The sequence below is a fragment of the Oncorhynchus kisutch genome, linkage group LG6, assembly GCF_002021735.2.
Source record: "Oncorhynchus kisutch isolate 150728-3 linkage group LG6, Okis_V2, whole genome shotgun sequence".
NCBI lineage: Eukaryota > Metazoa > Chordata > Actinopteri > Salmoniformes > Salmonidae > Oncorhynchus > Oncorhynchus kisutch.
The window spans coordinates 65,856,967-65,881,793 of record NC_034179.2 but is presented as its reverse complement, the minus strand read 5'-3'; the positions used below and the strand labels follow the sequence as shown (position 1 = coordinate 65,881,793).

Genomic DNA, 24,827 nt, shown 5'->3' with positions numbered 1-24,827 from the left:
AATGGTAAAGTTACTGTATCATGCTGTCTTAGCATTAGAATAAGACAGTTTTAGACAACAAAATGACATGGACTTAGTTTGTTACTCCTCTTAATGCTCTTCGTAGCACATACCGTAGTCATCTTTTTTTCTATAGTTGGTTTCTAGACTAGCATGAGAATATTGGAAGAGATTAACTTTATCTGAAGTGGGTTAAGGTTTTATAATTGTAAAAGGAGTTACAATCGGAAAAGTTCATTTGGAAAAGTATTTATTGAAAGACATGTCAATAAAACATTGTTCAATCTAAAAGGACGTACTAAATATCAAAATGAAACTAACTGAAAACATGAACAAGTTGAAAAGCACTTTCAGATTGTTCAATATCATGACATCACTACAGTAAAATATTTTCACCACGTGATAGAATTCAGACAAATATTTTTTGGGGGGTATGAATTTTCTCAATAATCCATATATTACTTCATCTTAGTTTGAATATTACAAAATATATTAGTGCAATTCTAATTAAGAGACCAATATCATCCTGCAGAGCCAAAAACTGCAGCAGCAAAACAGTGCCTGGTTCCATTGACAAAAAAAACTGATGCAACTTTACCATATCATTTTGCAGCGTTCCGGGCTTGTCCTAGTGAGCACAACAGCGAGGCCAATCTAGTTCACATACTGGTACTACAGTACTTGTAAAACAATACTTAACAGGACATAGAGCTATTATATAACTTGCAAAGCATTTTCCCTCTTTACCAAGTATTCACTACCTTCATGGTTAATAAGCAAGCTGACTTTGAATCTTGTATCTAGTCTTGGTTGAAAGATAGCAGATACTAAGTCGTCCTACCTAGTGACCCTCTTGGTAATATATAGCTAGCCCCTCGCGCTATAAAGTGGCTATATTTCAGAATCCTGTTATCATTCCCTGTATAAATATTGCTTTATATTCCGTTCACATTACTATGACCTGTAGAGGTCAGTAGAGGTCTTTCTACAAAGCTAATAGTTGGCTATGTCCCCATCAAGAAACAACCACTAGCCCTAAACTCTGGTGGTTTAAATTCCATCTGGCCTATCAAAGGGACAGGTGAAGCTACAATAGTTATTGATTTTTCTTTACCAATGATGTGAATAGGTATGATTATACCTGTCCAATTCTTCCTGGTCAACATAAAGTGCCTAGGTAGACTTAGGGTATAGGGTTAGGGGTTGTTTGTGGACAGAGCCTACTTTCCCTTTTCATATTACAGGTAGAATAAGCGAAATGACATTGCCACGAGCAGCACCACAGATATTGTGATAAGCGAGATGCACGACTCCGCTCTCACACAGTCACACACAGAATCTGCACATGTGCACGGGTTCGCTTCACACTTGTACAACATGGTAGCCACAAGACCAAAACAGAGGACAAAGTTGAGCCTCGGGCGTCAACACTCTTAGTTGTAGAGGAAATTGACCCACTATGCTGTTTACTTTCTGCGTTTACGTCATATCGCTGAGTCTACCTTTAAGTGGTCTAATATCTTAGCTGGAGGAGGAATCTACGTAGTTCCCAGGGAAGAATCCCTCTACTCCGTTGAGCAGTCCCTCACACCAGCCATCTTCATTCCTCTTGATCAGGTAGATGACTTCTCCCTGCAGGAACACCAGGTCTCCAGGCTTCCCTGAGTTGTAGCTGTACAGCGCCACCACTGGGAAGAAAAGTGAATTGCAATGAGACAACCAAGACAAAACAAAAATATAGACCAAATGTTATGGTATGATTTGGTCAGACATTGAATAAGTACTGTAAAAGTATGCATGCAATTCAGGCCATGACGTCATTTAGTAATTTATCAATTGGTGAATACGCATGGAGCACTATCATACCTTTCTCCAAAAAGTCTGCAGGGCCAGTCGTATCATAATCCGCAGGGGGGGGTAGGGGTGACATGTCGTCATCAAAGCCCACCACGCTGTCGGTAAAAGGTGGAGGAGGGGCTGGGATCACCAGATCTACAAGATTGGACAAAAGTCATATACAGTTAAAGTAGGAAGTTTACATACACCTTAGCCAAATACATTTAAACTCTGTTTTTTTTGCAATTCCTGACATTTAATCCTAGTAAAAATTCCCTGTCTTAGGTCAGTTAGGATCACCACTTTATTTTAAGAATGTGAAATGGCAGAATAATAGTAGAGAGAATTATTTATTTCAGCTTTTATTTCTTTCATCACATTCCCAGTGGGTCAGAAGTTTACATACACAGACATACACAATTAGTATTTGGTAGCATTGCTTTTAAATTGTTTAACTTGGGTCAAACGTTTCTTGTAGCCTTCCACAAGTTTCCACAATAAGTTGGGTGAATTTTGGCCCATTCCCCCTGACAAAGCTGGTGTAACTGAGTCAGGTTTGTAGGCCTCCTTGTTCGCACACACCTTTTCAGGTCTGCCCACAAATTTTCTATGGGTTTGAGGTCAGGGCTTTGTGATGGCCAATCCAATACCTTGACTTTGTTGTCGTTAAGCCATTTTGCCACAACTTTGGAAGTATGCTTGGGGTCAACGTCCATTTAGAAGACCCATTTGCGACCAAGCTTTAACTTCCTGACTAATGTCTTGAGATGTTGCTTCAATATATCCAGATACATTTTCTTCTTCATGATGCCATCTATTTTGTGAAATGCACCAGTCCCTCCTGCAGCAAAGCACCCCCACAACATCATGCTGCCACCCCCGTGCTTCACGGTTGGGATGGTGTTCCGCCTCCCCCTTATTCCTCCAAAAATAACAATGGTCATTATGGCCAAACATTTCTATTTTTGTTTCATCAGACCAGAGGACATTTCTCCAAAAAGTACGATATTTGTCCCCATGTGCAGTTGCAAACCGTAGGCTGGCTTTTTTATGGCGGTTTTGGAGCAGTGGCTTCTTCCTTGCTGAGCGGCCTTTCAGGTTATGCCGATATAGGACTCGTTTTACTGTGGATATAGGTACTTTTGTACCCGTTTCCTCCAGCATATTCACAAGGTCCTTTGCTGTTGTTCTGGGATTGATGTACACTTTTCGCACCAAAGTATGTTCATCTCTAGGAGACAGAACACGCCTCCTTCGTGAGCGGTATGACGGCTGCGTGGTCCCATGGTGTTTATACTTGCGTACTATTGTTTGTACAGATGAACATGATACTTTCAGGAGTTTGGAAATTGCTAGCAAGGATGAACCAGACTTGTGGAGGTCTACTGTTTTCTTTAACTGAGGTCTTGGCTGATTTATTTTCATTTTCCCATGATGTCAAGCAAAGAGGCACTGATTTTGAAGGTAGGCCTTGAAATACATCCACAGGTACACCTCCAATTGACTCAAATGCTGTCAATTAGCCTATCAAAAGCTTCTAAAGCCATGACATAATTTTCTTGAATTTTCCAAGCTGTTTAAAGGCACAGTCAACTTAGTGTATGTAAACTTCTGACCCACTGGAATTGTGATACAGTGAATAATAAGTGAAATAATCTGTCTGTAAACAATTGTCGGGAAAAATGACTTGTGTCATGCACAAAGTAGATGTCCTAACTGACTCGCCAAAGAGTGGTTGAAAAACAAGTTTTAATGACTCCAACCTAAGTGTATGTTAACTTCCGTCTTCAACTGTAAACCCAAACTGATGATAGGCTGCACCACTTGCCATACAAGTAATTCAGCATACGTTCCAAAGTGTATCAAAACTATAGCTATACTGCATAACTTGTTCCGAGGACTCTTTAAATCAATTTCCAGTACCTAGCTTATTTGAAACTCTTTTCTACACATAAGGTGTTATCTATCATATTGAAAAACACAAGACATCATAGCTATCAAGGAAAAAACAAAGACGTTACCAACCCAGTGTCTGACGGACTTTTAGAGGACAGAATCTGTCCATGGCTTTACCTTCCAACACAGTAGACTCAACAGCAATAGCAGCAGAAGCAGAAGCAGCACCAGTTTGGACAGAAGTCACCCTCTCACGCCCCCCTCTCCATGGCCTGGAGGGTGTACTGCGGCCGCACACAGTCCCCACTTACCCAGGTGATCCAGGCGGGCGGGCAGGCTGGACAAGGGGCTCAGCGACATGGGAGGGGTGTGGGGGGGGGGGGGGTATGAAGGGGGAGGGGGGATCATGACTGACCGGTGAGGTCACAGAGGGAGAGGTAGGAATGGGTGACGGAGAAAGATGACATCAGATCAACCAAAAGGGGTCTTTAGCGGGGACTCCACATGTATTTGAATCAATGTTTTATTGGACCGTTATTTCACTAGGCAAGTCAGTTAAGAACAAATAATTTTTTACACCGATGGTCCAAATGCTAATGCTAGCACTAATATGAAGCTAACACAATTGCTTAAGCAAGGCTTGAACTTTCATCATGCATCATAAACCTAAACAATGGTGGTGTAATATTAAACCAGTTTCGCATTAGCCATGTTCAGCTCCTCATGAACTAATGATTGGTATATTAATACTAAGTCATGAGGCCAAATTGGACTACAGCTGGGGGTAGGACCTGGGATGGGGTAGGTTGCCAAAGTAGCCTTACGTGATTGGATGGTTGGCAGGAAGAGTGAGCGAGTGTAGAGCGAGCGAGAGCTAGGGCCTTTGCGGACCCTGGGGGACATGGAGCGCGAGCTGGGGGGGTGACGACGTAAACAAGACCGTCTGGGCTGCAGAGCTGAGCCGGAGAGAGACAGGTCACAGGTCAAAGGTCAAGATCAAGCAGACAGACAAAGAGAGAGAGCGAGAGAGAGAGAGAGAGAGAGAGAGAGAGAGAGAGAGAGAGAGAGAGAGGAAGACATGGAAGAGTCTAATAACAGAGATAAGGACAAGAAAACACCAAAGATCAGCATCAGCGAGCATGCTCTACATAGAAAGACAGACAGATAGATAAACAAACCTCAGACAGACAGCTAAACTAAACATTGTGTGAGGTCTCATTCTAGAGTCCTTTCAAAACCACTTGTTGAAAGACCATTAAAAGTACAGTGTGACACAATTATGGCTGGGTGGTCCACCAAACCAACCCGCTCCTTTTACCTTCATCCACCTCATCACTCGGTGGACGGGGAGGGCCAGGGAGCTCCAGGTCCTCACTGGTTGGTGGAGGGAGAGGCTCGTCAGATGGTGGTGGCATAGGAGGCGGGAAGCCGTTCTCTTCAGCCACTAAGAAAAAAGTATATTTATGGAAGAGTATCTGCTTCCTTCATCTGATTTAAGTTGATATTCAGCGTTTCATACCGTGTGAAGTCAGTAACACAGTCATGCAACTAGGCCATAAAAGTATTTATTTCGTATCACAGTGCAGGCACAAGGTTGTTTGTTCCTGGTTTTCTGCCTCTAGATGTGTCCGCATGTGCATGTCCCTAGGTGTCTCTATGCACACTACGTGTTCTCATTTCCTCTGCTACACTGTGCTGTGCAGTGTGCGTGAGCTGTCTCACAGTGTGGGCAACACAAAAACAAGCAATATTTTCCACCTAGATGTTTGATATTGAGTGTGATTTTCATTTTATGACATGTTAATGTACTTTAGTTACTCATACAATACGTTTACAATCAATTACTAATAGTATGTACACTGGTTACAAAAAGTATAGTCATGTTTTACGAAATTCATGATAAAGACACTTACCAGTCTCCAGTGGAGGTGGGGCAGGGGGAGGGGGGATGTAGGCAAGGCTGGTATGGGCAGGTTTAGGGGTGCTGGTTGCGGGGGGCAGTGGAGGGGGAGGAGGGACATCCAGAGAGGAGGCAGGCGGCGCCTTGGGAGGAGGAGGAGAGGCCGGAGTGGCCATGGCGGCGTCACCATCCTCCATCAGAGACAGGGGCGGTGGTGTGGGCGTGGCCTCCTCCAGCAGGGTGGTGATGATGTCAGAGTCAGGTGACGTGGGCCAGCTGGGGACCACGGGGGGAGGCACGGCCTTGCCGAAGCTGGATCTGTTACAGGAGGGGGAGGGCAAAGTCAAATTAAACTCGGGGTATATTTCCATGGTCTGGGTGGAAATATTCTACAGGCTAGTCTACACACAAAATATACAAATCCAGAAGCACCTCACTTAACTGAGGTGTCTGAGTACTCGTAAGGAATGGACTGTTTAGTAGTAAGTGTCGAAGCTTATGTGTGTACAGTAAAACTGTTTCCAGGAAGTGTTTTTTTACCCAATGGAGCGATCATGGAGAGAGGTGAGGGACGCCCCTCGAGACAGAGAGGGGGCTACGGGACACTGGACAGGCTCTGGGTTTGCTCTGGAAGTGCTCCTACTGAAAACACACACACAGCCGTAAGCGTCACATTGACTGAGAGATGTCATCTTCTCTCACTCAACAGTTTAAATATACTACTCAGTGCAAATGATACCCGCATATTTGATTTCTATACTTCCTGGTTTGTTTTTGGCATAATCACATTGTGAAATCTCTGTGCTCTTTCTCCTGCCAACAGTAAATCTCCCTCTGGCTGAATGGCATTCAATCCCCTACTGAATGAACACAACAAACATGATTGGACAGGAGGTGTGGTTAGCCATGAATACTGTTTAACCTCCTTTCCCAACCCTACCCACAGCACACACAAATTATTTTAAGGATTTCTTTTGCTGATGTTTCTGGTCTTGAATAAAAGTGTTTTTGTGGGCCACTGAGCATAGAGGACGTGCGGAAAGTAGGCTTCCTGTCTGAATGACTAGTTACAGGAAGTGAAACAGCTACAGTTAGACTGACAGTGTGAGAGCAGAGCAGTCAAATGGAGCCAGCGGTGTCAGCATCATACCTGATGGTGCCGCCATGTTTGCGTGTTGACCCTGGTTTCCCCAGCAGCTTACCAGAATCCTGCAGGGAAGTGGTGAGAGAAAGGGAGAGAAAGGGAGAGCAGAGTGAAAAAGAAGGGGTAGTTAATGTGTGTGTGTGTGTGTTGTAGATGAGTGAATTGTGTTGGAGCATCAATGAAGGGGCTTAGTCTTGGCAAAACTAATTAGTGCGTCTAGCCATTTTCCCACGGTGCACAGTGGCCTGCTGGCTGCTTAATCTGTGTGTGTGCGTGCGTGAGTGCGTTGCATCCGTGCATGCTTGTGTGTGTGTGTGCTAATCGAGGTCGGCATTACGCAACAAGCTGCTCCTCTCTAAGTGGATGTGGTGTAGACTAGAGGCACGGCGGGTAGAAAATAACGGCTGCTGCTGCCTAGCTGCATCAGAAAGGCTCGTCGAGAGGGCTAAGGAAAGCTACGGAGCCTTTGTCTCCCGCCGTGGTATCCTGGTTTTGAAAAGTCGTTTTCACTAACTTTGTAATACGTAATTACATTTGCACCTCAGTCATTTCCAACACTACTACTGAACACTGATTGCAACGTACAGTAGTGTACAGTAGTGTAGCTGTATAGTAAGACACTTGCAGGGAAAATTATTTGAACCATTGACCTTTTTTCAATGGCGTGGGAATGTGAGGTAAAACATGTGTTGTGAGTAACTGCACTTGAACTCGAGAACTCAGTCTCACCTTCATGCCATGTCCCTGTGTGTCCAGGTCCGAGTAGGTGATGGGACTACGGGTGTACTTGGGTTTGGGCTCCTTGCCTGTTGCCGGGGGGATTATTTTGTGACTGCGGGGAACCCTCTTGGCTGTGGTGAAAGCCCCTATCTCTCTCCGGGCCACCTTCTCTCTGTGCATGTCCACTGTCTACAAGACAGGAGGCAGAGGATGTTGCCATCAGGGTATGAACCAATAACACTTCATTTTTTTATTATTTTTTTTTAACTACAGATAAACATGTGCCATTCTTAATTCCTCCCCTCTGGTAAAACTTTTTCCAAAATACATAATAATCCATACAGGATGGAATAGCATGGTACCCTTTCTCTGACAACATCATTAGCTCAACAAAGCTCATTCATGAACGTGGTAATATTGTCAAACTTTCTTTCCTTCCCCAAATAGAGGAAGTTCAAGTGAGCCCTATCATTTAGTATACAGTTGTTAGGGACCCTTCATGGGTGCTAGCAGACAATGGAGGACATCAATCAGAGGTTAGCAGGAACATTCCATCCCAGCCCCTATGATGCTCTGCGTTGAAGGTCAAAGGTCACACTGTAGCCCCTTAACCCACTCGCCCCTCCATCCCCAACCCCCGCCTCAGGCGACCTGGTTCCGTATGATAATGCTGGGCACGGAGCATGCAGGAATGCCTGGGGTCTGTGCCAGCTTTGGGGACAGTGGGGCTACAGAGAGGGGTAGGGGGGGCAGCGGGGGACAGTTGGGCTGGTGTAAGAGAGGGGAGGTGGGGGGAGGGGGGGGGGGGGCAGGTTTGCTAAAATGCAAACTTGCCTTTTTAACTTTGAACTTTTTAAGGTTAACTGTGCATTTCTGCTAACCAGTGGAGGCTCCTCAGAGGAGGAAGGGGAGGACCATCCTCCTCAGTGAATTACAGAAAAATATAAATAGTGAAACACTAAAAAAGTTATCCTTTTTAGATAAAACTATGCTAAATATATTCACGTCACCAAATAATTGATTAAAACACACTGTTTTACAATGAAGGTCTACAGTAGCCTCAACAGCAATCTGTAGGTTAGCACCATGATGTAGCCAGAGGACAGCTAGTTTCCATTCTCCTCTAGGTACATTGACTTCAACACAAAACCTAGGAGGCTCGTGGTTCTCACACCTTCCATAGGCTTACACAGCAATTATGACAACTTCTGAAGTACGTCCTCCAACCTATCAGCTCTTACTTAGATAGCAAATGCAGCTAGTTCGTTTAGCCTACTCAAACACCCGGCTCAAACAAAGAGGGATGCTATGTTAGTTAGCTGGCTATGGCTATCAAACACTGGAACTCTTCCAAAGTCAAGGTAAGCTTTTGGTTTTACTAATTTATTGCCACCGGGGCTTGCCAGTGTAACTGCTAAACTGCTTGCTGATGACTGTACACTGTACTGCATGATTGTCACAGGTTTACTAACGCGTTAGTTCTAGTAGCTATGTTGAATATGACAATATGGTGACAACGATGTAGGCTGTGTGTGGCGGTGAACGGTTATGTTAAGAAGGTTTTGCTTGGAAAGGTTTCCTTGCCTGGTCCCAGACCGCTGATGTGTTAAGCACTGAAGTCCACAAGCTAAGGGAAAAGGTGAGAGGAGGAGAGGGCATAGATGTGAGAAGGACTATACAATGATCAAAGTGATAATGCTGTTTGTATGTGGCTGCTATGTAAGTGAACAGTGTTTGCATGTGACCAGGGGTGTATTATTTCCGCCAAAAACGTTTCTTAAACAGAGGCAAATGGAACGAAATGGGTATAAACATACCTGAATTTGTCCAATAGAAACTCTCGTTTGCAACTGTTGGACTAATGATTACACCCTAGATCAGCTAGATGGAGGCAAGAGTGTACAAGGCGGTATTGAATGTGTTAATGTATGTCACCTTTCAAATTTCTCTCGACCTGTGCACCTACGTTGTAAACTTTCATTCATAGGCTAGGTTGTAGCAACCTCATGATGGGTATAGAGACAATTTGAGTATCCTGTAGTAACCTAAACCTAGCGATGTTACTTTGAGCTGGGTAAATGGAATATGAATGGCAGTCATCCAATACGCTGTAATAGAAAGGCCATGCTCATGAAAAAATAATCGTCCTCCCTCCTCGGCACCAACCACCACTGCTGCTAATATACACATGCTTGTATTCTCTTCCTGAAACTGAATCGGAGCCTAATACATAAGTTGAGACATGCTACCTGTCCGATGAGGTTGACAGAGGACTCCATGTGTCTGAGCTGGGAGTTCTGTGCATCCAGCAGCTTGAGGACGTTGGAGGCGAGGTTGCTGATCTGGTAGGCCACACTGGCCAGAGACTGGGTGGTGAAGTTCTTAGTCTCCTCCAGGGCCTTGGCCGCATCTGCACCTGCCTAACGGGAGGGGGAGAGAGAGAGAAAGGGAGAGAAATACAGAGAGAGAGAGAGAGACATGGAGAGACTGACAGTCATGAAAAAATGATGCTCATGGCACAAATGCCAAACAATAGAGTACGATTATGATTAGCCGATGTGTGTATCATGGCGCCGGAAAAGATGGCTGGCATTTTACGCGCTCCTCCTTTTTTTGTTGTTGTTGTTTGTAACTTATTCTTTAACTTATTCTGTACATAATGTTGCTGCTACCGTCTCTTATGGCCGAAAATAACTTCTGGACATCCGAACAGCTGTTACTCACCACGAACTGGCAGAAGCTTTTTTTTCTTCCTTTAACGAGCCCGACGAGAACGTCATACTGCTTTGCCGGGAACAGGCCCAAATCCCCCTCATTTTTTGGAAGAGAAGGCAGAGTAAAAGAGGACAGATGTCGAGCTGTCTTCTGAGAATTCGTAGGCGATCGAATACACCCCCAACGCCTTCCGTTCTATGAGCTAACATGTAATCATTGGAAAATAATATCGACGAGGAAGATTACTACCAACGAGACATTAAAAACTGTAATATCTTATACTTCACGGAGTCGTGGCTGAACGATGACATAATCAATATAAAGCTAGATGGATATATGCTGTATCGGTGGGAAAGAACAGTGGCGTCTGGTAAGACAAGGGGGGTGGACTATGTATATTTGTAAACAACAGCTGGTGCACGATATCTAAGGAAGTCTCACGGTTTTGTTCGCCTGAGGTCGAGTATCTCATGATAAGCTGTAGACCACACTATCTACCTAGAGAGTTTTCATCTGTATTTTTCGTAGCTGTCTACAGACCACCACAGGCCGATGCTGGCACTAAGACCGCACTCAATGAGCTGTATTCTGCCATAAGCAAACAGGAAAATGCTCAACCAGAGGCGACGCTCCTAGTGGCCGGTGACTTTAATGCAGGGAAACTTAAATGAGTTTTACCTCATTTCTATCAGCATGTTAGATATGCAACCAGAGGGAAAACAACTCTAGACCACCTTTACTCCACACACAGATACGCATACAAAGCTCTCCCTCACCCTCCATTTGGCAAATCTGACCATAATTCTATCCTCCTGATTCAAAAGCAGGAAGCACCAGTGACTCAGTCAATTAAAAAGTGGTCAGATGAAGCAGATGCTAAGCTAGAGGACTGTTTTGCTGACACAGACTGGAAAATGTTTTGGGATTCTTCCGATGGCATTGAGGAATACACCACATCAGTCATTGGCTTCATCAATAAGAGCATCGATGAAGTCATCCCCACAGTGACCGTACGTACATAGCCCAACCAGAAGCCATGGATTACAGGCAACATTCGCACTGAGCTAAAGGATAGAGCTGCTGCTTTCAAGGAGCGCAACTCTAACCCGGAAGTTTACAAGAAATCCCGCTATGCCCTCCGACCAACCATCAAACAGGAAAAGCGTCAATACAGGACTAAGATCGAGAGACTGTTCTCTCTGCTACCGCACGGCAAGTGGTATCGGAGCTACAAGTCTAGGTCCAAGAGGCTTCTAAACAGTTTCTACCCCCAAACCATAAGACTCCTGAACATCTAATCAGATGGCTACCCAGACAATTTGAAGTGCCCACCCCACCCCCATCTCCCATTTTACGCCACTGCTACTCTCTGTTATCATCTATGCATAGTCACTTTCATAACTCTACCTACATGTAGATATTACCTCGACTAACCGGTTTCCCCGCACATTGACTCTGTACCGGTACCCCCTGTATATAGTCTCGCTATTGTTAATTACTGCTGCTCTTTAATTACTTGTTCCTTTTATTTATTTTTCTTATTTGTAATTTGTTTTAACTGCATTGTTAGTTAGGGGCTTGTACGTATGCATTTCACAGTAAGGTCTACACATGTTGTATTCAGCACATGTGACTAATACAATTTTATTTTATTTGATCACTTGGGGATCATAACAAATCATGATAATAGTAGCATCTCATTTTGAAATTGACAATGTGGGATGACATTTTTCAAGAGTTATGAGTCATATGACGCTGTTGAAGTGTCTGAGAGGAGCAGTGAAATCAGACCTCTCACTTCCTCCTCACGTAGTGAGAATACCTTCCTGTTCTAATTCTTCGATAATATCGCAACACACAGCTCAGTGCTGAACACAATACCCCCTTTTTTAGATGCCCAGTGAAAGCACCTATTTACTAGCCTGGAAGAAACAGCCCGATCGCTGCCTTCACAATTCTATTTCATTTCATGGTGAACATATACAGCAATTTCTCCAGTGTTAAATCAACTCTGACAGTGTTACATTTAACACTGGGCAAGTGTCGTTATAGGTCCACACATTTGTGCGTTAAATTAACAATGAGCTTAGTGCTGACGCTGTTACACTTTGTCAGTGATGGGGAATTAACACTTTCAGTGTCGTGCAATAACACCTCACAAAGCATTTCTAACACCAGGAAGTGTATATTGTTTACACCAATGGTGTTATGCAATAACACCTCATATAGCATTTTTAACCATCACACTAAAAGGTCCGTATCTCTTGACAAGGTCATTTCATGCTGGACATTATAACATTATTTATAAGTCGTTAATGCCACCTGCTCTTATATAAGGTTTTACAAAGACTTCAGAACTGTCAGACTTTAATTTAAAATGTTTTTGATTTCACCTTTATTTAACCTGGTAGGCCAGTTGAGAACAAGCTCTCATTTACTGTGACCTGGCCAAGATAAAGCAAAGCAGTGCGACACAAACAACAACACAGAGTTACACATGGAATAAACAAACGTACAGTCAATAACACAATAGATTTTTCAAAAAAAGTTTTTACATAACCATAGACCACTTAATTGATACAACACGTCTACTCACGGGTGGCCAAAACTAAATAATTCAAAGCCACGCCGCCCACGACCCCAATATAATTTCAGACTGTGCATTGCCCTTTTGAGTGAATTATAGAGTTACCACCCATGACTGTACTTGTTAGTGACAGAGACAAGATTGTTTGTTCATTCTCAGTCCCTACTGCTAAACTGTTTATGACAATATGTTACTTACAGTATATCATAAGGTCTTACTTTGATGGCCATGTTTTACCCCAACACAGTGGTGTTACAAACCTACTGGTTTACGGGCCACATCAGGACTGCAAGTCACATTATGCTGCTTGCAAAGTGATATGTAATTCCCATTGGAATCCAGCCAGAGTTAGGGCAGCCAACAGTTGTCATTTTTATTCACCTGCAATCTGCATTAAGAATGACTGCCAGGGTTAGGAAAATTGATAAAGGAGCCTACCTAAACCATTTAAACTGGAACAACTATTTAAGTGATTGGATTAGTTTAGAAAAATGTATGCAATTTATATTTGTGTAGCATAAGATGAATCAATCAATATCTGTTCAAAAACACAGGTATTAAAAACAATCCCAAATAATCGAGCTGCAGTGGAGCATGCTGGGAAAATCACATAATGTTGGTTTGGTTTTGATGTGAACGTTTTACTCTACACCAAGAAAATCGGACAGAATCAGACATACACTCAACACTGGTTCTTAACATTAACACTGGGGTTATTTTACACCACTGAGAGTTAATTTCACTCCTGAAATAAAACCGTGTAATGTTACACTGAAAAATCAACACTTAGGTAACATTGTCCAATTTGCTGTGTTGCGATCAGACATGTTCCAGCAGGCTACTTCAGTATTTAGAGCATCACCTAACAACTTGGTTGACAATAGGCTGCACAGCATGGGGAAGTAGAGCCTGCCCTTATATGTGCACTCCTTCACAGTCACATAGAAATGGGCACATAATGCATGCTCACTTCTAACAAGCAGATGCACAGAGACTTCCTGTGTTACTTTCTGTGCTCAGATGAACACTATCTCTCTCTCACACTCAAATGCCGATGGAGAGACACGTCACACACAGACACAACCAATTAGGATGCACTCAGTTGTGTTTCTCTTCATCTCGAAATCCTCTCTGTACACTGAAATATTTGAAGGAGGTGGGTGTCACCGGAAGTGCACTTCGTCTTGCTCATCTTGACAATGCACAATCTAGCAGCATCACTTTTCCAGTGTTCACACTAGATTAGAATACAAGCACAGAAATGCTCTGTGTCAATTTTGTAAGCTTTCTAAACTAGTGTGAGTACTTCTGACTACGTAAACTAATCTGTTCCTCTTTCTTTGACAGGAATGTTTCTTGATGTACACTGAACAAAAATATAAACGCAGCATGCAACAATTTCAACATTTTACTGAGTTAGTTATTATAAGGAAATCAGTCAATTGAAATAAATTCATTAGGCCCTAATCTATGGATTTAATGACTGGGTATGCATCTGATATGCATCTGCTACAGATATGCATCTGCTACAGATATGCATCTGTTGGTCACAGATACCTTTTTTTTAAGTAGGGGCGCGGGTCAGAACACCATTCAGTGTCTGGTGGGACCACCATTTGCCTCATGCAGCCCGACACATCCTCGCATAGAGTTGATCAGGCTGTGGATTGTGGCCTGTGGAATGTTGTCCCACTCCTCTTCAATGGCCGTGCGAAGTTGCTGGATATTGTCCGGAACTGGAACAAGCTGTCATGCATGTCGATCCAGAGCATCCCAGACATGCTCAATGTGTGACATGTCTGGTGAGAATATAGGCCAGGGCAGAACTGGAACATTTTCAGCTTCCAGGAATTATGTGCAGATCCTTCCGACATGGGGCTGTGTATTATCATGCTGAAACATGAGGTGATGGCGGCAGATGAATGGCACGTCAATGGGCCACAGGATCTCGTCACGGTATCTCTGTGCATTCAAATTGCCATCGATAAAATGCAATTGTGATTTTTGTCCGTATCTTATCCCTGACCATACCATAACCCCACTCCCACCATGGGGCACTCTGTTCACAAAGTTCACATCAGCAAACCGCTTACTCATACGACGCCATACACGTGGTCTGTAGTTGTGAGACCGGTTGGACGTACTACCAAATTCTCTAAAATGATGTTGAAGGCGGCTTATGGTAGAGAAATGAACATTGCATTCTCTGACAACAGCTCTGGTGAAGATTTCTGTAGTCAGCATGCCAATTGCACGTTCCCTCAAAACTAGCATTGTGTTGTGTGACAAAACTGCACATTTTAGAGTGGCATTTTATTGTCCCAAGCACAAGGTGCACTTGTGTAATGATCAAGCTGTTTAATCAGCTTCTTGATATGCCACACCTGTCCGGTGGATGGATTATCTTGGCAAAGGAGAAATGCTAAGTGCCAAAATGTCCCTCCATCCACCCTCTGTGACTTCTAGGAAGATTTTAACCCGCTAATCCCAGAACATACTCCCAGGTTTTCACCATGATTGTAAAGCCCTAGTTTTTGCGTTGCTTTGACAAAGTTATTTCTGAAGATTAAATAAATAATAATGTGATTAGTGATTCATTTAAGTCTGTGTTTTCAACCCTGTTAGCCATAAATAGACAGACTAGACATGACTAGACAATTTAAAGTTTGTAGTGAATCTTACATTCAATTGTCCATCCGTGTTGCACACAATAAGCTTCCATTCCCCTTGTCACAAAGGGATTCATGGCTGATTTAACTAATAATTACCAGTTGGAGGGCCGTTCAAGTGGATTTTTCCCAGATGTGGTAAATTCCCATTTCCCACTTGGTTATGAACGCACCATAACACTGCTAAAACTCCACTGTAGAGCTGTATAGTAGTAAAGTAATAGTATAAACACTAATTGGAAGCACAAGACACAGACCTACGCTTTGATATATTGTGGACCGTTGTACAGTTTTCATTTAAATCAAGCACAGCATTTTTTCCCCCATTATTTAACTACGCTGAAGAGAGGCCCATACTATAGTAATTTTCTTTATCTATTGAGATTGTGAAAAATGTTTTCCACAAAGTTGAACATGTGCTGTTTATGACAGAATGTTAAAATTAGGTGAAATCAATGTTGATTTTTACTCACCATCACAATTTAAATGATTTCACTGCCAAGTTTTGGCTTGATGGCCCCAAAAATGATCTCCATTGGTCAATATGTAAAGAGTAACTTAAGAAGCTGAATTAGGAACCACTTTGGCCACGTGCTAGGCTACACTCTTAGAATTAGTGGTGATTCCAGGAACCCTGGAGATTCTAGTCAATGGTTCATATTTGCACATTCGGTTACTTGATGGGTTCTTGGAGGAACCTTGAATGGTAGCGTAGCATGGCATTTATGGAGGAACCCTTGAGTGGAAATATATACACTGCTCAAAAAAAGAAAGGGAACACTTAAACAACACAATGTAACTCCAAGTCAATCACACTTCTGTGAAATCAAACTGTCCAATTAGGAAGCAACACTGATTAACAATAAATTTCACATGCTGTTGTGCAAATGGAATAGAGAACAGGTGGAAATTATAGGCAATTAGCAAGACACCCCCAATAAAGGAGTGGTTCTGCAGGTGGTGACCAGACCACTTCTCAGTTCCTATGCTTCCTGGCTGATGTTTTGGTCACTTTTGAATGCTGGCGGTGCTTTCACTCTAGTGGTAGCATAAGACGGAGTCTACAACCCACACAAGTGGCTCAGGTAGTGCAGCTCATCCAGGATGGAACATCAATGCGAGCTGTGGCAAGAAGGTTTGCTGTGTCTGTCAGCGTAGTGTCCAGAGCATGGAGGCGCTACCAGGAGACAGGCCAGTACATCAGGAGACGTGGAGGAGGCCGTAGGAGGGCAACAACCCAGCAGCAGGACTGCTACCTCCGCCTTTGTGCAAGGAGGAGCAGGAGGAGTACTGCCAGAGCCCTGCAAAATGACCTCCAGCAGGCCACAAATGTGCATGTGTCTGCTCAAACGGTCAGAAACAGACTCCATGAGGGTGGTATGAGGGCCCGACGTCCACAGGTGGGGGTTGTGCTTACAGCCCAACACCGTGAGGGACGTTTGGCATTTGCCAGAGAACACCAAGATTGGCAAATTCGCCACTGGCGCCCTGTGCTCTTCACAGATGAAAGCAGGTTCACACTGAGCACATGTGACAGACGTGACAGAGTCTTGAAACGCCGTGGAGAACGTTCTGCTGCCTGCAACATCCTCCAGCATGACCGGTTTGGCGGTGGGTCAGTCATGGTGTGGGGTGGCATTTTTATTTGGGGGGCCGCATAGCCCTCCATGTGCTCGCCAGAGGTAGCCTGACTGCCATTAGGTACCGAGATGAGATCCTCAGACCCCTTGTGAGACCATATGCTGGTGCGGTTGGCCCTGGGTTCCTCCTAATGCAAGACAATGCTAGACCTCATGTTGCTGGAGTGTGTCAGCAGTTCCTGCAAGAGGAAGGCATTGATGCTAGCTCCATCCACCAACGCCACGTTGCACCACAGACTGTCCAGGAGTTGGCGGATGCTTTAGTCCAGGTCTGGAAGGAGAGCCCTCAGGAGACCATCCGCCACCTCATCAGGAGCATGCCCAGGCGTTGTAGGGAGGTCATACAGGCACGTGGAGGTCCACACACACTACTGAGCCTCATTTTGACTTGTTTTAAGGACATTACATCAAAGTTGGATCAGCCTGTAGTGTGGTTTTCCACTTTAATTTTGAGTGTGACTCCAAATCCATTGATAAATGTAATTTCCATTGATACATTTTGTGTGATTTTGTTGTCAGTACATTCAACTACGTAAAGAAAAAAGTATTTAATAAGAATATTTCATTCATTCAGATCTAGGATGTGTTATTTTAGTGTTCCCTTTATTTTTTTGTGCAGTGTATTTTGGGGGCCACCCGTTACATGCTGACCACACCAGCCAAGTTGCATGCGTGAGCATTGCAAAATAAACATACACATACATGTTGTTCAATAATTTAATCCAAAATGCTCGCTCTTGTCAACAAGCGTCTGGTAGCCAGAACATGATTTTGTGTGAATCAAAATGGGTCAAAATTTTACTAAGATCCAGAAAAAAAGACCTTGTGCATTTCAAGTAAAATAACAACCCAATGTTTATATCCCAGGACAAATTATCTAGCAACAAGCTAGCTAGCTAAATGACCATGAATGTCTCATGTGTTTCAACCTATCCCCAAATTAACATAGTTGGTTCAGAGTTCATTTTGATATTTCAACCTGCGTGTCCTGATCACATTTTTTGTCGATGGACAAAATCAACATGCGCGAGTGTGCCGGGTCTAGTCAGCATGTTAGAGTAAATGTCATTCCTGTTCATCTGTTCTATTGTATTGTTATCACATGTTAAGGTTGAACACTGGCAGTTGTATAGCTTCAATGAGACTAACAGAGGTATGAGCCTATGTAAATCCCCAAGTTGGGGTAGTTACCACTTTATTACTGTATGAACTCAGCAAAGTTAATATATTATATTACAATATGTGTAATATGCATAAATATTCAAGGGACATTTTAATTTGCAGTTTACAAAACGTAACATTATGAACAGAAATGACATTTACGCTAACATGTGACCAAAAATAACAACCAGAAAGCCACGACTCCAATCTGATAGGCTGCCACACCTACAATGTATTTAGTTGTAAAAAGGTGGAATGCCTCCCATCAAAAAAAGGTTCCGATTTGAATCTTTACACAGGGGTTCCTCTAAGACCTTTTTCAGAGGGGTTCCTCAAGGAAACTTTTTAAACAGGAAAGGTTCTGCCTGTGTGGTGACCCAAAAGGTTATTCCAGGCACCTTTACATCTAAGAGCGTACACTCTTTGAAAAAAAGGTTCCATCGCAAACCTAAAATGATTATTCGACTTACCCCATAGCAGAACCCTTTGAAGAACCCATCTTGGTTCCAGATAGAACCCTTTCCACAGAGGGTTCTACTTGGAACAAAAAAATTGTTCTTCAAAGGGACAGTTGGCACTATGCATTGGGGCAGGTAGCGTTCTCCTAGCATCGGCCAAACCCAGAATCATACTAGCTACGGTATAACTTAGGTTGTGTCCTAAATGGATGTCTGCACTAAACTTCCATCTCACCTGCAGGTAGTTATTCTCGCAGTATTCGGCCACGTTCATCAGGTTGTTGTAGTTGTCCAACAGGGCTTGTCTCGCCGGCGCAGCCTCTTGGAAGATTTGTGTAATTTCATCAGTACAGCTTTGGTCCTTCATGACGACCCTTTTCGCGAAACTCTCTTCCTTGGAACCCCGTGGCGACTTCAACCTCTCCGCGAGACCCTTGTGGGAACTTGTTAGCTGAAAAATTCACTTTATAAGTCCACCACTCAGAGACATCATCACTTTGCAGAAGCAGTACCAAAAGTAGGGCTGGAGAATCTCCCGACTTGCGTTACCAAAAAAGAGAAGCTGTTTTTACTTACCACTTGGCTGTGTGTGCCGTGTAGCTCACTTGATCTTCCTCTTTCTGCAACGCCTTGACATTTTGCAAGGCGTAGCTGCTGATGGTGTGTGCAACGCAACGCAAAAAGCCTTTGATGTTGTATCTATGTGAACCTGCCGCGGAATATCACTGCGCATAATAAATAGGCCTAATGTATGGAATTGATCCCTAAATTACCTCCTTAAAACCAGTGAGTAATGGCAATCAATCTTTTTTTAAAGGTATGCATGTCAGTTTAGCCTACGGTAAAACATGTCTTAAATGAAAAAGTAAAAGGCTTCGAGCTGTCTGTCGGCGTCATAGTGTCCACATTGACTTCCAGGCTAATGCATGCAGCACTAGTGCCACCTATTGGCCATTAGGCAAAAATCCAATAGGGTAGGCAATTACATACGTTTTTTTGACACACATTCCTACATCATGAGCACACTTTATTAACACACTTTATTTCTTTAGCTAAGATTTAGACAAATTGGACGTAAAGACAATCATACATTTCACAAAATGATTTGTTCAAAATAACTAAAAAAGAAATCTCATCAAGTGGCAAGCAGATTTCTAGTATTTGGCTACTTTTGGTCTTACTGTGCGCCAAGTATACTTCAACAGCACTATCAAAACAAATACCCCAGTCATCCCTCCGTAGCAGAGGAGAATAATCCTCAGGGCATAGAGCGACTCAGGGTCAGAGAGCAGACGCTTGCGGCCCAGACGGTAGTAAACCCCCAGCCTGATCTCAGCAGCCCTCTTCCCCTGGATCCAGCAGTAGTAGGACCCTCTGTCGTCCTGTGTTGCTGGGCTGAAGTGCAGGTGGTGGCCTGTGTCTATGAACAGACGGAAGGTCCCGTTCAGACCCTCCATGTACTGGGAGCGATACAGAGGCCTAGAGCCTTGGTCCCAGGCTACCGCATGCTGAGGTTTGGCTCCAGGGCAGGAGAGGATGAGTGGGGTGTCCACTGGGTGGTTGTGGTAGTAGACAGGGACCCCATGAGCTGCTGGCTCGTTGTAGCCCAGGAACTCCAGCAGGGCCTGGTGTTCTGGCTGGGCGATGGACTTGGGGGGGCAGGGGACCTGGCAGCTCCGCACCCCCAGCTCTGCCCCCTGGTGGTTGGTCTGGGTGAGGCCAAACCGTTGGGGTACAGCGGAGGAGCCGCAAGAGGCCACTGTCTGAGATGTCCACCTGTAGCGCACGTGGAGGTAGTCGCTCTTCACGTAGCAGAGTCCTACGCGGGTCTGCTCACCCCGCACGCCACAGCGGTCGCACACGGACCACGGCCAGAAGCTGGTGAACACTTGGTAGAGTGGAAGATCCTCGTTGGATCTCAAAGCTGCCCTCACCGCCACTGCTGCTGCTCTCCCCCGTCTCTGGGCACGACTCCAGGGAAAGGACACCCTGTGAGCCTCTTGGACGTCCACGTCATAACCATAGAAGAAGTCCCCCTTGGTCGTCCCACAGAGGTAGTGGCCCGAGTCTTCCTCCTGGGCCCTAAAGATGAGCAAGCTGAAGAGGCGGATGGAGAACCTACTCCGGAGGTCCCCTCCCCGGCCCACTTTGGATGAGTCCACCACAGAGGTGCCCTGGAAGTCAGTGAGGGCCCTGGTGTCCGGGCTGCCCAGCTTTTTCTGGTAGTACCATACCACAGAGTGGGCCTCCTCAGGCTTACAGTGACAGGGCAGCTCTACGGTCATGTCAACCAAATAGGCAGCATTGTCAAACACAAGGAAGGCAGGACAGGCCCTACTGGCAAAAATGTCCTCCTTGTCTTCAGGGGCCTCATAGGTAGACAGTAGGGAGAAAGAGAGGGTCTGGAGGAGTAGCAACAGGGATATGTGTTTTAAAGGGATCATCATGTCCCTAGCCCCATCGTTGTCCTCTTCAAGTTATTCTTAGTCTATCTAGATATGCTATGAAAGGGCCATTACGTATTCTAGAATGTTCAGAGATCCACAAAGAGATTCTCTGGTTACCATGGCAGTTATTGTCATTTCACTTTGACACTGCATTGCATGGTAGTGAACATTGTCCTTCATATAACTTTTACATATTATACATTTCAGAATAAAGAACAAACAAACGATACTAAAGTTTTTGCAACCACATAAAACTCTACAATGTATAGTAACAGTCATTGTTATTTCTGAAAACAATAAGTCCAATATGGGTTTGTGTAATGTTTCTTACTGAGGAGGAGAGACCGTTTGAACCCCATACAACTGCATTATACCATTTAAAGTTTCAGTATCACTGCTTCTTCCGGCATCCTCGCTGGTCTGTCCTGGAAACAGAGTCTCTGGCTCAGCATCTTGTGTCTCTTTAATCTCTTCCACATTACTTCCATGGACAATGACATCCCCTTTGGATCCTTTGACACTGCTATTCCCCGCTGCTGATGCTTTCCTCAGGTTCTGAAACAGATCTCCACATGCCTCTCTCTCAGCCTGGCTCAGGAGGCACACATTGAGGCCAAACCTGGGGGTCTTGGACAGCCCCTCCAGGATCCCTATCACCATGGCCTCATCCCCAGGCTGGAGACCACTGGAAAGGAACACAAGAAATTCCCCCAGTAGTCCGAACCCCACCTCAGCCCTGAAGATGTTCCGAAGGCCCTCTCCACCTAGGGAGAGCAGGAGGCTGTATTTATCCTCTGGGTTTTCACTGCCGAACCTGCGCCAGTCCCGGCTGAACTCTGATGCTGTCCTGGGCAGGAACTCGGACAACTGAGGCTTAAAATAACATATAGGAGACATTGTGTGTCAATTACTAATTTAATGAGATTGTTTGTTAATCAGATAGCATTAATATGCTTTGCATGCCTGCCCTATACTATGAATACTATGAATACTATACTATGAATATATCCTGTCTAATATAAAACTAGGACTCCATATCCAGGGTTTTCCCCAGGATTTTTAACAGCAATCTAGAGAAAAAAAAAAAAACTATTATGGTGTGGTGCTTGGCCTTAAATTACATTTCAAATATAATAAAATGACATAGTGGTGCAGCCAGTCCACAAGGTGGTGATATTAGAATGGAGAGATGTTTGTGTTGGTGTGTGGTGGTAGAAGTCTAACCTTTAGGCCTATTTCATCACAGCTAGTCTGGTTCTGCCCTTTGTCAGTGGAGGCGAGAGCATTCCATGGCTGTTTGCGAGGAGCTCCAGCTTTATCCTTCCTGTCCAGTGGTTTCAGGTTGGATGCCAGGACTATGTCCCTGAGAGGATTGATGGTCAAAACAAACCATAAAACTGTCTGCTGTCTGGACTTCATTGTTTCAAGACAACATTTCAATTCTAATGGGACATCATTTATGATGAAAAAAACATAGTACATATGTTGTCTATTCATTTGTGAAACAACCGTGTGTAGGATTTTATATTGAAAAGAGAATCAACCTAGCCATCTCACCTAAACTCCTCATACGTTCCGACCTTCTGGTGTAGAGCACGGAACTTTGCATCATTTTCTCTTTGATATTTCTTGTCTGCTTCTACAGCAGACTGCAACTCCCGCTCCAGCGCTGAGAAGTTTAAAACCTCATGAGAGTCATCCATCCTGTGAGACAAGACATGACAAGTGAACCAATGGAATCTCTTTTTAGTTCTGTGACAGACAATGTACTCAGAATTGCCTGACAATCAGATTGTGATACTGTACCTCTGGTTCAGTCTGAGATTAATGTCATATCTTTGTTTGAAAAATGTCCTATCACAAGCTCTACAAGTCAGAATGTTGACTACAATTATATTTGAACTTACTTTACTGGTTGTCCGTGCGGTCTTTTTGCAGGTAGGAATGTGAGACAATATCCACAGGAAAGAATGATTAAATCAACTTTTCAATGCAGTAGTGACTTCAGATTTCTATCCCCGGAAGCATGAATAGGACCTTGCACCCACTGGGCACAGACATCAAGTCAATTCACCATCTACTTCACATTGGTTGAATGTCATTTTATTTAAATGGAGTGGAAACAATGGTTGAATCAACCAGTGATTTCTTAGTGGTTAAACACATGCACGAGCTTGGCAAGTATGAATGCATGTATTTTCATATTGTGCACATGCTTCAGGTGATAGAAACCTGAATGCACAAATTTTCCAGTGCTTTGAAAAGTTATTACACATTCCTGTGAATGTCTTACATCCCTACCTTCAAAAGGACCAAGCACACAGTTAAATACCATTTTATTTAACATTCTGGCATGAAGAGGTCTTGAAAGGAAATGTTTCTGATCCAAACACGTTAATGCCCGACGTAGAATTCTATCTAATTCGACGTCGTGTCTTCAGGCTGGCTATACGTCTCAGAACTGCTTGGAGAATCAACTCCAACTATGTTGCCAGATAGAAACCTTTATAGACTACATTTTCTTTCATTGATAGCGCGGTGGTGAACTTACCTGAGCTTTAGGTTAGCTAGCTAGTATTATTTTGATGACCAATCTTAATATCTGGACGTTGTTGTTTGTGCTGTAGCCTGATGCTCTTGCTGCAAGTCCGTGTGCCCTTCCTCAAACACACGTCGTCACCATGGCAACTTGGGTAAGGAAGGTACTATTTTAGGCTGGTTGGGACGTCCCAACACCATTAAATTTGAAAATGAGGTAAGGATTTGGGTTTAAGGTTAGAGTTTTAGCAAAGATAGCAAATATGTTTGTTATATCTGTGTTTTAAGGTAGGGACCTTCCAAGGATACTGGATTGCACGAGCCGTGTTTAAAAGCCCATGTGTAACACAACTTCAAAATAAAAGTTCCCCACGATATGTCTCATTTACTGAGACCCAGCAACTCATTTTTGTCCACACCAATGAACATTATTTCTTGGTCCGTATCATTGACGTCATACTTTAAAAAAAAACATTGTTCAGTCCTGTTGCACATTTGAGCGTTTCAGTGCTTTTCAATGATATCACATGTTTCGGCGTGTGAATTTGCTAACTTTCTCTTACCGGTTCTTCAAATTGGCTGCCAATCACAATTACCACATTTTATGGTAAAACGAAGTTGTGTAATTACATTTTTTGTGAGTTTGAAATTAAAATAGGTTTTACTAAGGAAGTATCTCAGGAATAGCTTGGGGTGTTTTCAAAAAGTTTTATAATTTCTTCACATTAAATAAGAGCTTGTTTATCTATCTTGTCTAATGTAGAGGACATCAAGGTGTGCCAACTTATTTTCTGTACACATTTACTGTAATGCTACATTTTTACATTTACTAACCAAGTCCTAATGTCCACATACCATACACACACATACATATATATATAATATATATAAGCCCTCCCGAGTTGCACCGCAGTCTAAGGCACTGCATTGCCGTGCTAGAGGCGTCACTACAGACCCGGGTTTGATCCCAGGCTGTATCACAACCCGGCCGTGATCGGATTAGGGGAGGGTTTGGCCGGGGGAGGGGGGGGCTTTACTAAGCTCATTGCACTCTAGCGATTCCTTGTGGCAGGCCTGGTGCTTGCAGGCTGACCCGGTAGTTGAACAGTGAGTTGA

At 43.8% G+C, this 24,827-nt stretch overlaps 3 protein-coding genes across 5 annotated transcripts; all 3 read right to left on the bottom strand.

Annotated features, from left to right (window-relative positions):
* Positions 1–233: 233 nt before the first annotated feature.
* On the bottom strand, positions 234–19,647 carry LOC109893230 (abl interactor 2). 3 transcript variants are annotated; one of them, XM_020486346.2, is made up of 10 exons: positions 19,303–19,647; positions 18,962–19,177; positions 9,746–9,916; positions 7,506–7,685; positions 6,783–6,841; positions 6,173–6,274; positions 5,646–5,950; positions 5,051–5,176; positions 1,867–1,992; positions 234–1,688 (listed from the first exon to the last, which is right to left on the bottom strand). In XM_020486346.2, the coding sequence occupies exons 2-10, from the start codon at positions 19,091–19,093 to the stop codon at positions 1,522–1,524; spliced, it is 1,368 nt and encodes a 455-aa protein (XP_020341935.1). In that variant the 5' UTR covers positions 19,094–19,177; positions 19,303–19,647; the 3' UTR covers positions 234–1,521. The 3 variants fall into 3 exon arrangements, with proteins under 3 accessions (XP_020341935.1, XP_020341936.1, XP_031683064.1); XM_020486347.2 differs by lacking the exon at positions 19,303–19,647 and having other exon boundaries at positions 9,081–9,916; positions 18,962–19,288; XM_031827204.1 differs by lacking the exons at positions 234–1,688; positions 1,867–1,992 and adding an exon at positions 3,542–4,688 and having other exon boundaries at positions 18,962–19,320.
* Positions 19,648–19,732: 85 nt separating this feature from the next.
* Positions 19,733–24,002, bottom strand: LOC109893229 (Ig-like V-type domain-containing protein FAM187A). The gene is made up of 4 exons (XM_020486345.2): positions 23,725–24,002; positions 22,731–22,877; positions 22,398–22,536; positions 19,733–22,046 (listed from the first exon to the last, which is right to left on the bottom strand). The coding sequence occupies exon 4, from the start codon at positions 21,171–21,173 to the stop codon at positions 19,881–19,883; it is 1,293 nt and encodes a 430-aa protein (XP_020341934.2). The 5' UTR covers positions 21,174–22,046; positions 22,398–22,536; positions 22,731–22,877; positions 23,725–24,002; the 3' UTR covers positions 19,733–19,880.
* dnaaf19 (dynein axonemal assembly factor 19) lies at positions 21,501–22,876 on the bottom strand. The gene is made up of 3 exons (XM_031825963.1): positions 22,731–22,876; positions 22,398–22,536; positions 21,501–22,046 (listed from the first exon to the last, which is right to left on the bottom strand). The coding sequence occupies exons 1-3, from the start codon at positions 22,874–22,876 to the stop codon at positions 21,501–21,503; spliced, it is 831 nt and encodes a 276-aa protein (XP_031681823.1).
* Positions 24,003–24,827: the final 825 nt, after the last annotated feature.

Bases quoted from the DNA above. Each gene is read 5' to 3' on its own strand.
- dnaaf19 (XM_031825963.1), bottom strand. From the start codon at position 22,876: ATGGATGACTCTCATGAGGTTTTAAACTTCTCAGCGCTGGAGCGGGAG. The intron at 22,537-22,730 runs GTGAGATGGCTA...CAATCCTCTCAG, and splicing joins GGAACGTATGAGGAGTTTAG to GGACATAGTCCTGGCATCCA. The intron at 22,047-22,397 runs GTTAGACTTCTA...TGTTATTTTAAG, and splicing joins GTGATGAAATAGGCCTAAAG to CCTCAGTTGTCCGAGTTCCT.
- LOC109893229 (XM_020486345.2), bottom strand. From the start codon at position 21,173: ATGATGATCCCTTTAAAACACATATCCCTGTTGCTACTCCTCCAGACC.
- LOC109893230 (XM_020486346.2), bottom strand. From the start codon at position 19,093: ATGAAGGACCAAAGCTGTACTGATGAAATTACACAAATCTTCCAAGAG. The intron at 9,917-18,961 runs GTGAGATGGAAG...CCCTCCCGTTAG, and splicing joins GCGAGAATAACTACCTGCAG to GCAGGTGCAGATGCGGCCAA. The intron at 6,842-7,505 runs GTGAGACTGAGT...ACTTCCCTGCAG, and splicing joins CACAGGGACATGGCATGAAG to GATTCTGGTAAGCTGCTGGG.